A 16,569-nucleotide genomic window follows, 5' to 3' on the forward strand; every position below is an offset into this window, starting at 1 on the left:
AATTTATTTTGGACCTTTAAGACCATCAAATGCAACTGCTATGGTAGGTCTGAAAACCAGTATTTTAGTTTTGATAGACTTTTGCTGCTCCTCCAAGAGGTTTACTGATGGGGCATCACCTTGTGATACAATTAGAAACACTGTATTATATCTGCTTGCCAAGGACAGCAGATACAATACAGTTCTGGGGAACTGTGTGGAAACACAGAACACATACCTTTCTTCATTTTAAACACTTAACTGGTATATATTATACCTGGTACCAGTTATAATATAACTGGTACCAAGTATATACTCTTCTCTGACTTTATATTCTATTTTCTTTATCAAGGAAAGGTTTAATTTTTTTTATTCATACATATAGAAGAAGAATTCCATCACACAAAATTCCCCAGTATTTTAATCTGTTCTACCAAAGCCAGCAATACCTACATTATTCTTCTTCCAGAAAGCATATGAAGGTTTTATAAAGCACAATTTGTAGCAGTACCAAAATGCTGTTGAAGTATCTGTGGTGACTGTACTGCTTTTACAGTGGTAATAGCTACTACACAGCAAGCATTTTAATTACTTAGGAAAGAACAAATGTCTACCTCTGATAAAGCATTCTGAAAGTGCTATCTTTATTGAAGGCTTGATTGTCAGAGTGCATAGCAATTCTTTCAGGTATCCAGCCTGTCAGTGCATGGAGATCAATATTCTGAAATGCAAGTATTCAAAAGAAATCAGAACAGATAATCCATATATAAACATATGGTGTCTGTACACAACTTATAAAACACCTTGAAAGAAATCAAGTACACAAATTACAATACAGCTCTACACATAAAAGCATCAAGATTAAGACTAACAAACAAAAAAATTCTTTGATTAGACAAGGACAACATTTCCATTTCAAAAAAAAAAAAAAAAAGGTGATAAGTGAACTGATGACATAAACTGGAATTCCAGAGCAACAGAAGCATATCAGAATCATCAATCATGCTCAACTGTGTGATGTGTTCTATTTATTTCATTGATTTACAGATTTTAAAGCATATCTCAGAAGCACTATTTGGTACCTTGCTATTATATATGCATTTAAAATCATTTATGTTTTATTTCTGAAGCTCAGGGTTTGGGTTTTTTATTCTTTTTGGTAAAGCTGACACTGACATCTATTTCCATAAAAATATGCTTTAATCTCCCAACTCCTTGAAATATTGCTTAATTCCTATTCTTTTCCTTTGTACTCCTCAAAGCAAAAGCAGAGACTGTCTATGCTTGAAGTGTCAATGAACAGCGCTGGGGGGTGGGAACTTGAGGAGTTACAAGTACAAGACAGTCTGATTGTAAGTAACCCCGATTACAGAAGGAAGGAATACAGTGGAAACTGGAGGGAGCAGGAAAGGTGGAGATGAAATGTCACCAGTCAAGCTGTTTTTCCAGATAGCAAGTTAGAGGATGACCATGGGAATAAAACACCATTATTCTCACCAGCTTTTGTCCTTCAAAACAAAGCAGCCTGACACTTAAAAATGTGTGCCACATTTACAAAAGCCACATTTATCTCCATAACAATTTTTCAAGAGGTGATGATTACCAAGTATATCCACCAAGAATGTGATTGTCAAGACATGAATTAATACCATGAATTTACAAAAAATATTTAAATTTGAATAGTATAAAGTTAAAATCTGAAAGGCTTCCCAAGTACCAAATTATGTGGGCTACTCACTTCAGCAAACCATCCCTCTTTAAAAGAATAACTTGAATGTCACTTGTATGACGTTTATTTACTGTTTCTTTAGTAACCACACTATAGAAACCCAATGCATATTTATGGAGCTGAGTGGAACAATCTGATAAACAAACTTGCATAGATCAAAGTACTTGCTTCCTCTATATAGACCTTCTAAATGTCTAGACTGTTCCTTTCCTAGCTGACTCCATTACCTAATGAGGGAGAACTGCCCTATTTGTTGAAAGAGTTAGAAACCAAAATCAGCAGCACTGATATGGGCAAAGAGAATTTGACTTCACCCAACACCTCCATCTAGACTCTATATAAACACTTCCTACCCACAAGCATCAATACTGAAGTCTGAGAACTAAGATTAACTTTGACCATCACCATGTCTTTCTCATTCTATTTCATTAAGTACAGATAAAAATATTTGTGAAAGAAAGAAACAGAAAAAAATTTAAGAAAATGTCAAACCAAAGAGTTGTCTCCCTAAGCTATTAACTTTTATTTCACTAGAATGAAATTATTTTACCATTATTATTTAAGTGGATTTTTTCCTCTTAAAAATAATCTCATACTTACAGAATTTGATCCAGGAAAATCATATCCTCCCATGACCTTCATGTAAGCCTTTTCTATTAGTGACACCCATAATTCATTCTTATTATTGGAATAAGAGCAGAGAAGTTCCCCACTATGATCAACAGGTAACTGGTCATCTATGATTACCTGTGTGAAATGAATGAAAAAACATCATATAAAGTATTTTGAAAGCAATCAGAAAAGAAAAAAAAATCCTCATTAATACAAAGCTTTTCAGACACAGACCATTATTTTCATGTATGGAACCTCTATCAATCCTGTAGTGCTTTGCCCAAGTGGAAAAGAAATTCCATTGCCAGCTCTTGATTACACTGGTCTAACTGGCTGACAATGTGAGTGGCTGCCTTGACTGATGGTGACAGTATACTCTTATAAAGTGGGCAATAGCTACTGCAAAAGGCACTTGCAGAAAGGTTCCATGCAATTACAAGCATAAAAAGAAAAGCCTAACAATTTGCCTCATCTAATTAGGAATCAGAGCATGGATGATGTGTGATAGCCGGCAGAGAAATAAATATTTATTAATCTTTAAGGAAACAAATTTTGTCATATCACTTTCATAGCTTCTAGTTCCAGATTTAAGTTTCTTCTCTTTGAAAAGGAAAAACACCTCAAAGCAGCAGCTCTGACAGTATCAACATTTCTTTAAATTAGGTACTATATATTCATCATTACAGAATCTTACTGTGTATTTGCAGTAATCTAAAACAGTTTCTGTGAATAGGTGTTTCAGTTTCCTGTTGGCACTGGTCCATTACAAATACAGGCTACCAACACAGCACATTCTCTGGTCAAATCCTATCTATGCAGGAATGAATAGATCTCTTCATAAGAGAGCAAACGGCCATTCATCCTAACAAAAGGCAGCCATTAGGAGATATTTTGGAAAGAATATTAAGAGCAAGGCAGATACAAAAATGATACTTTCCTGGAACATTCAGATTCCGGAATTTTGCAGCTCAAGGACTTCCTAACCCAGAGGTTATATTTTAACAATTAAAAGCCTTTGAGGAGTTTCCCCTACTTCCCCACCCTATGAATATGACCACTCAACTTCTGAACTCTCATAAGCATTCATCAGTCATTGTGATCTGTGCTACAATTAAGTATGATGTAGAGAAATACATTATTTTATGTTCTTATTTATTGCACTGAAAAGAAAATGAACTTGTTTGTGCAGTTTTATCTTCAGGCATTTCCTCTTACTAAAAATCTGCAGAGCAAGGTCTTGCTTGAGTTATCAGTTGAGTTATTCCTCTATGGTCATTTCATATCTATACTCTTCCTGATATCCCCCTCTATATTTTTTAATTCTTTTTAAGATAGAGTGGAGAAGTACACACCTAATTCATAAATATGGGATACAAAGCTTTGTTCCTGTTTGGCTTTCACAATTCTATTAAGTCATATAAGGCATTTTTTACATTAATTTAATGTAAGATTGTTTGTATTAATGTCTATAGAAGTACAGACAGAAGTATGTGGTGGCATACTTTAAAATCAAAAATGAATTTCAAAAAGGTTTAACAATTAAAAACTGCTTTCCATAAACACCTGCCTGAAGTTTTTGCTATGCAAGTACTTCATAGTGAAGCTGATCAAACCTTTAAAACACATGACTTATGCAGTAACATTAGTAAGTTCCCCCAAAAAATTTACCTTTCTAGGAACACCATTGATATGAAGCTTCACCATGTATTTACCACATGGATTATATTCTGGTTCTCCTTTCTTATTCTGAGGGTAAATTATACTGTTAACATAAAAAAAAAAAGGAGGAAATTATGACATAAATGACTTGGCTGTACCTACACTTATAATGATAAAAGTGGGATTAACATAATCTGTTTATAGAATTTACACTGAACAGAAATATGGCATTTTTAACTAAAAGCAACTCAAATTTAGTAAAAATAATCATGTTTAAATAGGGTTTACTTTTTCAGGACCTGCTCTTGCTGCAGCTTTCTACTTAATATAATATCTAAAAGAACGTAAGTAACCTGTTTCTCAAACAGAAGCAAAGCAAACAAATTTATCTTATGATTAAACAAGCAGTATTTACAAATCTATGATATAAATACAATATTTGCCTGAATGACAAGTCAAACTTTTGAAGGAGAAGGCAGTGCAGAACTTTGAAAAGAATACAAATTCAGTTCCAAAAAGAATAGGTTAAAACAAAACAATCCAAAAATATTCACACAGTGGTCTGGCAACAGCATCCTAGCAAAGTCCAGAAAATCCATGGCAAATTTATTACAGGATGCCAATTGAGTGGAGCTGAGATAGTGTTGTTAACGCTAATTCTACAATGAGTTGTAAAATAGACCACCTGTTGCACAGCAGCAAACAAATTAGAAAAATGAAACCAGAAGGCATTATAAATAAAGTTTATATTTTAAAAATCCCAAACAAATACAAAATCCTTCCAAACTATTTCTTACTCCTCAAAGCACATCTGAAGTTAGACTCCAGTGTGTATACATATTGACAGGAAGTTATATCTTAGCTAGGAGTTCTGTGATTTAAAAATAATTTTGTAACGAACTATGCTTAATTCGTTAAGGAATGTTTGACTGTGATTTTAACTTTCTTTGATTTAAAATTGTGTTGGCTGAGTATCAGAAGAAAAACCTGAGATATTATCTCACAGCACCTGCAGAAAGGAACTCCATGAACCCAAACCCCTCAGAGAACTCAATCAACAGTTGAAGAACAAAATTCAATAAAGAACTGTTTAATGGTTATCATATAACTAGAGATAATAACACATCATAGAAAAGAAAGCTATCTTGAGCAAGTTAAGTAGTCAAAGGCCTATACACCCCAGAAAACCTGATTAATACACTACAGGCACAGTAAGGGAGCCACTTCATAGGCTTGTTACACCCCAGGAAACTTAATCAATGGCTATTGTCTCACCAGTACAGCAAATTTAATAAAGTGCTGCTTGGCTGGATAAAACTTGGGTTATCCATTAAACGAAGATAGATGAGATGTTCTGGTAGTAATAAAAGAAACAAAACACCTATACCATGATGCAATAAATTGGGCAGACTTTTGTGAATACCTATAAAAAATCTTGAATATTAGAGCATATATAAATGTCTGAAAACTGTTGTTTCTTTGAACACGTCTATGTTGACTACATTCATAATCTGTTCCAAATTTTGACTCAAATTTTTTATTAGGAATGTTTGTCTAACAGCTTTTTGCTGTTAGACTAAACCCTTTTGTTTCAATATTAAGTTGGCTTCCAGCTTAGAAGTGCTGAAACCATGAGTCCAAGGGAGATGAAGGTGAAACAAATGCTGTTTTTCACTGTGTACAGTTGTCACAGAACATACTGCAAAAGCCTGACAGTATTAAGTCTGAAAAGATCTTACAAAGCAACAGCTACTTACCTCGTGATCAGTTTTTTGTTGTATCTTCTTTCATATGCTGCACTGATAGCTAGTGATGCCACGAAAGAACAGTCTGACACTATTGTCTATAAAGAAAAGAAAACCAGTGAGGACATTTGCTAAAAACTCAGATACTGAGAGATGAATGCAGTGTGTGGAGGGGAAGGAAAACAGTCAGTTAATAATTCCCTTCAAAAGGGAAGGATTTTAACCAAAAGAAGCAAAGCCACTAATAAAGAGGCAGAAAAAATATGCTTGCTCAAAATGAGGCCCCTACAGAGCAATTTTTTTTTTCATTTATTTAACCCCATAAGAGCCAAGAAAAGCACTCTCATATTTGGGGATTCCTTTTTGAACAATGAAGTGCCCCATGAAAAACCACTAGCAGCACATATTTTTCCTCAGGAACAATTTACCTGCTTTATGCTGAAACTTGATACAGTATAGATCATCGTAGGGTTATTTGTTATGTCATCTGGTCGCACCCACTTGGCAAACATTGCTTTCTGTTTGGGGGATAATGGTAGCTTCCCACACTTATCACTAGATTTAAGAGAGAGAAAAAGTAAAAAAAATCAATAGCAGTTTAGAAGAGCTTTTTATGGTATGTGCAGTCTTAGATATGCCAGGTAGGTGGTGCAAAATATGCATAGAACAATTACAAAGCTGTAAAAAAAAGCTATTCCAAGGTACACTGCTTCTAAGTTTGTGATTTTTAAGGGCAAAAAAGGCAAAAACGTTAAAAAGAAAAAAATCAACCAATCCCAAATGTCTTTGGCTATTATGGCTATGCAATCTTAACTTACTATGATTGCTTATGAATGAAAATCTAGCTGTTATATATCACTCTTCCTTGGAATAGCCCTTTACAGAGGAAACAGCTATCACCTGCATTTTACAGGCAACTGAGCTAAACTCATTAGCATGGAGCAGCACCAGAAAACAGACTCAAGCTGCCAGCCCAGCCCAATAATCAAAAAAGCCAAATATAATATTATCCTTATAGGCTTGAAGACACAGTGCAAAAGTACTACAGAGCAGGATCAGCGTACAATAAAGTTTTAAGTTCAGAGTGGAAGAATGAAGTGGTAGTATTTAAATATTTCTGCCTGAATTATACTTAAAAGCCTATGTAAACAATGTTAAACCCTGAAAAAGAAAATACAGAAATACCAAATATGGAAAAGTTTTGAAAATAAAAACAAAAATGAAGTTCAGTAAGTGAAGCATACTTACGAAAAAGGCATAGGGAAGGCAAAACGTTCCCTCAGATCAACACTCATGAAAGGTACATATTCAATGCCATTAATCTTTGAAGTCTTCCTGCAAGTCAAAAGAAAAACAACAAAAAAGAAGAGTTACAAACTTATCAATCATCTTCTGAGAATTAACTTGCAGAAGGTAACAATAAAATAGGTTTTTAAAAACTAGTAATACACAGTGCTTCTGAAAACAAGACCACTACCTCTTGAACATTATATATTTGATAGTTTTCAGAAGTCACAATTTCAGTTAATGATTTTATGGATTATTTGTAGCTTATTTCACCTATAATAAGAAACAAAGTAAAAGGAACTGGATGGAATAGAAGGCAGAGTCATATAAAATATTATGCTCCTTTTATTTCCAGTGAAGTAGCAGTTGAATAATCTATAAAAACAACTTTGCACTTTGGCCTCTCAGAGCCAGACCTTCCATGAACTCATTTTGGAAAATCCTAGACTTACCTGAGTACTTCAATCTCCTCTGCAGTGTATCTCTGACCTTGAGATTCACTAGCTTGTACTGCTCTGATTGTCTGTGGTTTATTGTTTAAAGAAAAATCAGGTCCCAATGGAAAGAACGTTCTGACTGGCTGATTTGGTTTGGCTGCAGTTGACTTTTCTTTCTGTGATGACTTTGACATAGATTCCTTCAGTGCTTCTGCTCTAAAGCAAATAAAGAATACATTTTCTTTACAACAGTGATAAAAATATAATTACAGTTCAATTATAGATTTTCTTGGTTCATGTTCCCACATATGTTAAATGGAATGAGCAAATGCCCAAGTTGACCAACACTACTTTTTCTAAAAAACAAAAATCGATTTCTGATGCTGGTACTGCTTTATTATTCTGTTATTGAATCAATTAAAATATAGCATTTCCAACTTATACAAGCTACTTTTGAAAGAACCCATTAGATTTTTTTTTTCCTCTAAATTATGCCAATAGGTGAATTTGTGTAAATTTTCATTATGTGGAATCTCAGAACAAGATCACTGAAACACAGAAAAAACTGATCTGCATCCTCTCATACCTTCCAGATTTATTTTGTCTAGCAGATAAAATGGTAGTAAAACCCACGGGTATTCTCACAACGCAGACTTTCAACTGCTTGAACACTGTGTATACAGGAGACATATTTTGTTACTGCTGCATTAAGGTTCTGGATAGTCACACACATGCAAAATATTGGGATGTTTTTCTGAACCCAGACTGAGAAGTGAAAAAACCCAGCTTATACTGAAATCTAGCCCAACATAGCCTGGGATTCACCATCATAGAGCTGATTTAAAAAGAGGTACATTGACCTTATACTGTAAATTGTTTCAGAGATTTCACTACACATATCCTACATAATCAGATTGCTATTGTAAAGAAAAGTGTTTCCCAGTTTCCAAGCTGTCTTCCTTATGGGGGGGCACTGACAGCTTGACTTCATGCTAGCCTGAGTTCAGCATCTTTTATAGAGGCCAATAATTATAGTACTCTGGATTATATCTCTGAAGTACTGCATTTGTTCTGACAAGCACACAGTCCTTTCCTATTTTTGCATGTCTCAAGATTCCCAGAGGGTTGTCACAACAGCTGCCACATTCAGCAGTGAAGCAGCTGGCAACTAGCTCCAAGGTGAACTCTGCAGGAGTTTAGTCTACACAGAATCCACACAGACATGTTAGACTGTGAATCCAACTCGGAGGGTGCATATCCAACAGCAAGTATGTTTACTAACATCAGCAGTACTCACCTATCCAGTGCTTGTCGAGCCAGTTGTTTCAGTTTGGACTGGAGGCTGGCTTCTGAGGTTTCAGTAGCCTAAAGTGCAAAATTAAAGAAAAATCTACACATCCAAAAACCACCAACATGTTTTATAATCACAGTTGTCATACTTCTGGATTACAGCAAAGAGTAGCTAGCAATTTCTTCCAATTCTCTTTTTGAAATGAGCAAATATTTTGCTTTGTTTGTTGTTGTTTTTTTTAATCAGCATAAAAAAATATTATGTAAGCAAATATAATTTTGCTGTTCTAGTTCAATTTTGATAAGATGGAAGTTATATCTAAAATCCTTCAGCATGGAAAACAGTGCATACACAAAAAGAATTGCCAGAAGAATTAATTGTATTAAAACACTATTGGCAGAAAGAAGACATAACAAAATGTTGCATATACTGCTGAGCTTGGATGTGTTCCGATTCTTTTCCCCAAATGTGTTAAAATGATCATGGAAACTTAAGAAAAAAAAGTTAAATATTTACTTTCATAAAATAAGTTTGTTTTCAAACAAACAAGATACAGGTGCAAGAACAACAATTTTATCTTGCAATCAAAAGCATAAAATAACCTAGGAGAGGGTGACAAAGATGTGAAGAGTGTTAACTTCTGTTCCCATTTGGAAGGTCATCTATGACAGTTTATACTTTTGTCTTCCTTACAGATGAAGCACAGCTTCTGTAGCCAACCAATCTGCAGGAGGCACAACATGAGGTGTGGCCTCTCCTGCGGCACCCACAAGCAGGTTTCAGGCTCTAGTTTTGTACCTTGACCAATTATTCCAGGTCAGGGATGTCAACTGAGGACACAAAAAGCAAGATACTCTCACCCCAAGAAACAAAACTAGAAACATCCTCTGTAAGCAACTAATTTTATATGCAAATAAATAACACTCTGGGGTTCCTGGTTGGAAAAGACTTTTAAAGATTTATGAAGGTAAGTAGTAGAGATGGAACACCAGCACACTCATCTAGGAATCAGCCACAGAAGAGGAGTAATGGTTGCTGTCTGAGTACTTCAAGGGAAAGGAAGAAACAAATCTCTCCCCCTGAATATACTGAGGAAAAAGGCAGGAGTAAAGCTTCAAGATAACAGAGTTCCTTAAATTTCCTTTCATCCTGAGAAGAAGAAAGTACTTTTGGGTCACCCCAAGGAATAAACCTTACCATCATGTCAACAAAAGAATATGCTAGTCAAGATTAAAAAAAACTTCAGCAGTATCTTGTACCTAATAAAACACCCAATAAATGCAGTTGTTAATATGAGATATTTTCAGACCAACTTCAGTAATATTTGCATGCACTGACACAACAGAAGGAGGAACATAGAGAAAAAGGAGCATGCTGCTGCAGTAAGAAAATGAAAATGTTCTGCTCCAACAGCTCAAGTGGAAAAACCAGAGCAGCTCTACTAACTCTTGATCTGGTTGCACTGTATTACCAGGGGTTTTAGCCTAGGTAAAACCAGTTAACATAATTCAGAGGAAAGGATTTACTCAAGCATGTAGCAACAGTAATATAATACCCTCAACAACCTAAAAATATTTTTACATTATAACATTGAAAAGAAGAGAAAGAAAAACATACTTGGTGGAGTTACATTATGATGGTGAGCTCTTCTTGTAATGAGTTAGTTAAGGCAACTGGACTTAAGGGAGAAAAGCAGTACCTGTAATTATATTCTTCATTGTTTATGTGATGGCCAATTCATCCTTATTAATTTCAGCGTGAATTGAATTCACTCATAACAACTTCAGTGTTAAACACTTGAGTAATCAAGTAGTATTTTTAATAGTTTTGGCATCAGTAGACTGTTACGTCTTCAGAAAATGTTACACACACAAACTTCCCTTAAATGACTTCCTTTAATGTAGTCAGAAATTAATACAGCTGACACATTGGCAAGTCATTTTTATTTTTAACAGCTTTTTATTTCTGTTTTTGTGGTATTTGCTCCAGGGCAAAAATCAACACGAAAAATATTCCAGTTCAGAAAAAACCCACATAAATGACAAGTCCCTATAAATTTACAGTGTTGTATAGCAACATAACAAAGACTGGAAGAAACACTAAAAAAAAAATACAGCAAAACAACCAAAAAAAACCATAAAAGGTAGTTTTTACAAATACAGGTACTCCATTTTCAAGCCAGCCTTTAAAGGGTCAGTCACTTATGAGAGTGGAAGAATTTCTTACCATCACATAATTCCACCAAGTTAACTGTAGCTTAACATACTGTTTTCAAACAGAGTTCCACTGCTTCTGTGTACAACTCTATAGCTTCTTCTGCATTGCCTTTATCGTCTTCATCAAAAGCCTGTGTAACTAGGAAGTGAGCACGCTCCAAGTCCAACTGTTGTTTTGACTTCAGAGGGTCTGTCTTCTGTGATTGAACTAAATGAAAAAACAGTATTTAGCCTCCTACAGCAGCAGACATGCAAAAACATCCTGAACGTGTCACCAAAACATTAGCAGCTCTAATCAGATGACTAATGTCTCTTTCTTGTCTGGTACGAAAATCTTTCTAAACTTTGCTAAAAACATCTATGCAAGGGCAAGGAAACACCATCACACTTCCCTGAAGCAGTGGTTAGCTTCCAGGATACTTCAGATATGAAATAATGTAAATGAAATCTCTTTCATACTACATGGAAAACAAGGATGTTTAATTATGTAAAATATTGCATCATTTGTGAAAATACATCACCTATGACAATATACTTAGGTGCCCATGTCACTTAATACCTTTATGAATGACCTGTCCCACATTTGCTCTATGGATGTGGCTCCTCAGAATATTTAAAAGCAAAGAACACCCACACCCAAGTCCTTAGAAAGTCAGTCTCTGCTTAATTTATGATGTATCAGAATTCAAAGCACCGATGTGCTCATTAGATTTGTGGTTCTTCACAAAGGACAAGAAAATCAGAATAATAAAAACAGTGCAAACACTATTTATATGTATTTCACAGCAGCAAACAACTTTCAACTCAATTAATTTAAGCAGAGGTTTAATTAGAAATCTCCTTACCCACCTGCTGAATGGAGAGCTTGAACTCTCTCCAAGTACTCATTTATCTTTTCTTGAATATTTTCCAAGTTGGACCCAGCCATCCCAGCATAAATCAAGGCTTGTGCAGCTTCCTGCAGGGAGAAGAATTGGAGAAAAAGTTAATGTTTGTTGCCTAGAAAATTACTTACCATAAACAGAGGGCCTACAGCAGCCGTGAGTTGCATGAAAGCAAGCCCTTACATTCGCAAAAAGACGCAGTGGCTGCAGGGAAATTCTGCTCAAAAGAAAAGGTTCCAAGTTATAAGATAGATTATGTTTAATTTCTCACATCTGGGACAACCTATAAGACTATAAAAACATTCAGAAGTTCTGTATGATCAGATTGTAGGCCTGTTTATGTTAGTAATGCATGAAATTAGGAGATTTTTAAATAAAACTCTTCAAGCATGGACTGAAATCAGTTTGGTTTTAAAGCTGAGGATTTAAGGTTAGGACAAAAAAGTTATTTTTTGTCATAAAGTTATTTGCAGTTATTTGCATTTAATCTGGTAATAATGAAAGTAAACAAATATATAAGCTTTTTAAAATCAAATGCCAAGAATTTTTGTTTAGAAAGCGTTTTTTAAAATTATTATTACTCCAGATAAAGCTATTCAATCTGAAACATCTACAAATGTGAGGCTTCCTAGCTTCTCAAACCTGTTTTTTGAAATATTTGTAGGTACACAAAATACTGGATGGAAGTCTGCTTTCAGGAGGGAGCATAGGCCTCTGGCTCAGAAGCACAGTACGTTACCCACATTAAGGCTTTTTCCATCCTGTACAAATCTATTAAGAAAAAACGCCTTCAATTGCATAAGCTGTCTATCCCTTCACTGAATTTATGAAAAACACATAAAGGTTGGCAGGGTTGCAATAAATAGCCAGAGCTGACACAGTCTCTGAACCATATGGAGAATCAACATTTGTCACTCCACAAAAATGACCACAGAAACCTTGTTTTGTCCTCATTATTGACATGGGAAAACTCACTTCTGTGGCAGTGCTCACCTTCCCACCAGCAGCAGAGGAGGTGATCGGTGGCAGGCAGGCTGGGAAGGCACAAAGCAGAAGAGAAACTAGAGAGCTGCTTCACAGAGATGGTGCTCAGGGGGGCTGCCCTGCACAGGGCATGCACAGATCCATGGCCATGGCTCCCTTGTGTGCTTTATGGCCATTATTCTGGTCAAGTTTAGCAGTTTGCTCCCATAGCCATCTTTTGAGTTTGCCCAAACTTAAAACTGATCCTGATACAGCCTGTATTTGTTATCAGGATGAATTTTCACTGAGAAACATCACAGAACCTAGTACTGCATGCTCCCTGCCAGCATCCATCTCCATGTTACACCACACAAAACATCCACAGCTACTGAATGGTAAGCAGAATTTATTTATACGCAGCAATTAACCACCATTAAGGTCTAGCACACAACTATTTTTTTTGCAGGGGAAAAAAGTACACTACAGTTATGTGCTCAAGGGATGGGTAGATTTGCCTGTGACATACTGCAAGTACAGACTGACAAAACAGGTGGTGTATCACAAAGGTACTTGGTCTACATAAGAGGCAAAGAACAAATCTGGATCGCCAAGCCAGTGCTACAAAACCAGTGTATAATTTATGTTGCTTCTGTGATTTCAAGCACAATTGGTTTTGCCTGGTTGTAAGATGTAAATATAATGGAAACAAGCCTTTTATAAACCAAACCTGCAAAGGACTGAAGCAGATGACAGAATGCTTGTGGAGCCAGCATGCCAGCTGTTTCCAGTGACCAGATGGATGTGCAATTCAGACTTAGCATTTATGATCTCTCCAATGTCACTACTGTTTGTCACAGTCACACTAAGAAAACTACTGATCAGTCTGCAAGCTGCTAAAGGCTGGTCAACAGCCAGACTTAGCAACAGCCTTCAGCAGTTTTGGCTGAAGTCATCAGTGTCCAAATATGATCCTGACATTTCTGCAGAGCTCCATTAATTAGCAAACTGCCCGAAGCTGGCTCACATGCAGCACTCTACTAGGCATCTATCAAAGTTACATGGTAGCAGGAAGCCAAGCACACTTGCTAACCATAGGAACTCCATTCACACATTTTAGTCTTGACTATGGCAACAACTGCAGCATTTTCCATATTTCATCCTTAAGGTCAAGTTCTTTCCAAACTTTCCCACATGTTTAGTAATTGCACCAGTGGGCTCTGAATTTCTTAGAGCAGTTGATAAGAAAGATGGTGACAGGCCAGAGCTTATTTCTACTGTGCTGGAATAAATGAATAAATAAAGTATCCCTGAAATAATAAATGACATTTTGTACCTATTTAGTATAATCTAACATGGCAGTGATTCTTCAGGCAACATCCAGAAAGCCAAATGTATCTAGGTTACTCTCTTGTCTCGCATAGCTTCAAGTGCATCAAGAGTGCCATGGGTGCATTTTTCCACTTAGCAAGACTATCACCTGTATACAGTATGTGAAAAAGATTTTCCACACACATGTATGTTCAAAAGCATACAAGGGTGACTATTTACACAAAAAGATATTTTCATTCTGAATAGCATGGAGTAATTTTTTCCACATAAAAGGAGAAATACACAGTACTAAAGAAGTACTGCACATAGTTATCGGACCATGCACATACACTGCTGCTGCTGAACACAGAGCTTATTGGTGTTATTATGGGCAACTAAAACGTTTGTATATATAAGGTTTACATATATAAATTTGGCCCCCGCACAATCAACAACTAGGTTAAAAAAAACCCACCCAAAACTCTTCTTCCTATTCTTTCACACTTACATGCATAGGCCATCAATATATTAATATTATGCTTTTTAAACGTTTCACAGACACCTTGTACTCATGAAATAAAAGGCCAACTAAAGATCCCTTAACAAGTTATTGGAAGAGAATGACTTTGTCAGGATAATGGAATCTTTAGAATGATTACTGTGATAAGGATAAACAGAGGCTTCAGAGATCCCTTCTGGCGGGTGAGAAGTCAATGGGATAGGAAACTTCAATGTAATTTTACGACACATAAAACAACAAAATGAGACAATTTACATAGGTGAAAAATGACTAATGGTTGCACAAAAACTTCTAAATACTAGCAGTAAGCCTATAGATATCTGAATAAACCTCGTTATACCCTTAGCTACACCAACCTGAAACTCTACTGAAACAATTAACTCTGGTTCTTAATGGAAAGAATATTCACACGACGTTAAAAGCCTATCACTGATAGCTTGTGACCTGAAGCTGTCTTACTGCTGAGCATCTTGTATTTCACCACAGACCTCTCTATTTATTTGGTGATTGTACAAGAGAGTTGCTCCCAGCTGCACACCAGGAGCGGCAGTATGCCCACTTGCGGTTCTCCAAAATGCCCAGCGCTTACACAGCCAGCATAAAACTGACCAGTCTTTCTGGCCTGGCATGGCTTGGGGAGAGGCCAGGAATGAACGTGTAGAACCAGCGGGGCAGAGACATTTTTAGGTCACGGTGAATCTTCCCAGAAGCACTGAAGGGGCTGCGTCTCCAGCGGCTGGAAGAAGCTCCCGTTCCCGTTTTTTCAGCAGAGTGCCTGCAGTGCTACCCCTAAGCCTGTCGGTAAACATCGGCGCACGGGCAGCGCTCGTTCCCACCTAAAACCAGGACGCAGGGAAAAGGCGTTTCGCAACTCGCCCTGAAGAACGCGGCTCCTCCGAAGACTGACAAACTTTCGACGCTCACGCCCGTCCTTCCGCTCTCGTCTGGGCGGGCACCGCCTCGTTTTGCCCGGCCCGAGCAGCTCGCTCCCGGGGCACACCCGCCGGGCAGGGCGGGGGCGGCCGCACTGACCCGGCGCGTCTCTCTCCGCCTGCAGGGCCGTGCCGGGCCGCGGGGGTCCGAGCACTCCCCTCCGGCCATCCGCAGGGCCGAGGGGGGAGCGCGAACCCTCCCGCAGCTCAAGCCCATCATGCAGCCCTCGGCGAGGGGAAGGGGACAGCGGCGCCCCGAGGGAACCGGCGCGTCCCCGCCGTACCTTGTAGTAGAAGACCGCTTCCTGGTAGCGCCCGCTCTGGTCCCGCTGCACCGCCAGCTTCGCGAACTTCACCGCGTCCAGCTCCAGCGTGGTGGCGTCCATGGCCAGCGCCCTCCCGGTGCCGGCGGCAGCGGCGACAGCTCCCGTCCAAGCCCACCCTGTCTCTGTCCCCGCCTCCGCCGGCAGCCCCGCGCCCGCCCGGCCGCTTCCCCCGCCTCCCTGACCCCGCCGCGCCCGCCGGCCGCGCCCCCATGTCTGGCCACGCCCCCGCGTCGGGCCCGTCGCTTTATGGCCACGCCCACCGGCTCGAGCGCCGCCGGTCCGCCTCGTTTGGCCACGCCCACCGCGCGCCCACGGCGGCGCTGCGCGTGCTCGGGCGCGCGGGGGCGGGCGGGGCCGGGGCGCGCAGGGAGGTGATTACGGAATTGCAAAATCACAGAATCAGGTTGAAAAATATCTCTGAGGTGATCGAACCCAAGCCATGATCGAACCGTGTCAAACAGACTGTGACACGCGTCCAGCCTTAAACATCTCCAGGGACGGTGACTCCGCCACCTCCTTGGGCAGCCCATTCCAATGTTTAATCACTCCTTCGGTGAAGAAATTCCTCCTAATGCCCAACCTGGGCCTCTCCTGGCGCAGGTTAAGAGTCCATTCTCTTGTCCTGTCGCTGACAGACCCCGCCTGGATGCGCCCTCCATTCAGGCAGCTGTAGAGAGCAGT

General features: G+C 38.4%; 1 protein-coding gene across 3 annotated transcripts in view; it reads right to left on the reverse strand.

Annotated features, from left to right (window-relative positions):
* Positions 1 to 16,062, reverse strand: part of CAPN7 (calpain 7) — a 31,981-nt gene extending 15,919 nt beyond the window's left edge. Inside the window, exons 1-11 of one of the 3 annotated variants that reach the window (XM_030265060.4) lie at positions 15,847 to 16,062; positions 11,805 to 11,913; positions 11,006 to 11,163; positions 8,746 to 8,813; positions 7,464 to 7,664; positions 6,973 to 7,059; positions 6,153 to 6,279; positions 5,737 to 5,822; positions 3,989 to 4,082; positions 2,309 to 2,455; positions 594 to 700 (exon numbers count right to left, since the gene is read on the reverse strand). In XM_030265060.4, the coding sequence (XP_030120920.4) occupies positions 594 to 700; positions 2,309 to 2,455; positions 3,989 to 4,082; positions 5,737 to 5,822; positions 6,153 to 6,279; positions 6,973 to 7,059; positions 7,464 to 7,664; positions 8,746 to 8,813; positions 11,006 to 11,163; positions 11,805 to 11,913; positions 15,847 to 15,948 (1,286 nt within the window). In that variant the 5' untranslated portion in view covers positions 15,949 to 16,062. Of the gene's footprint in view, positions 1 to 593; positions 701 to 2,308; positions 2,456 to 3,988; positions 4,083 to 5,736; positions 5,823 to 6,152; positions 6,280 to 6,972; positions 7,060 to 7,463; positions 7,665 to 8,745; positions 8,814 to 10,965; positions 11,164 to 11,804; positions 11,914 to 15,846 lie in introns of those variants that run through there. The other 2 variants (XM_032746757.3, XM_030265061.4) reach the window with 2 other exon arrangements.
* Positions 16,063 to 16,569: the final 507 nt, after the last annotated feature.

Source organism: Taeniopygia guttata, chromosome 2 (assembly GCF_048771995.1).
Source record: "Taeniopygia guttata chromosome 2, bTaeGut7.mat, whole genome shotgun sequence".
In the NCBI taxonomy this organism is placed as follows: Eukaryota; Metazoa; Chordata; class Aves; order Passeriformes; family Estrildidae; genus Taeniopygia; species Taeniopygia guttata.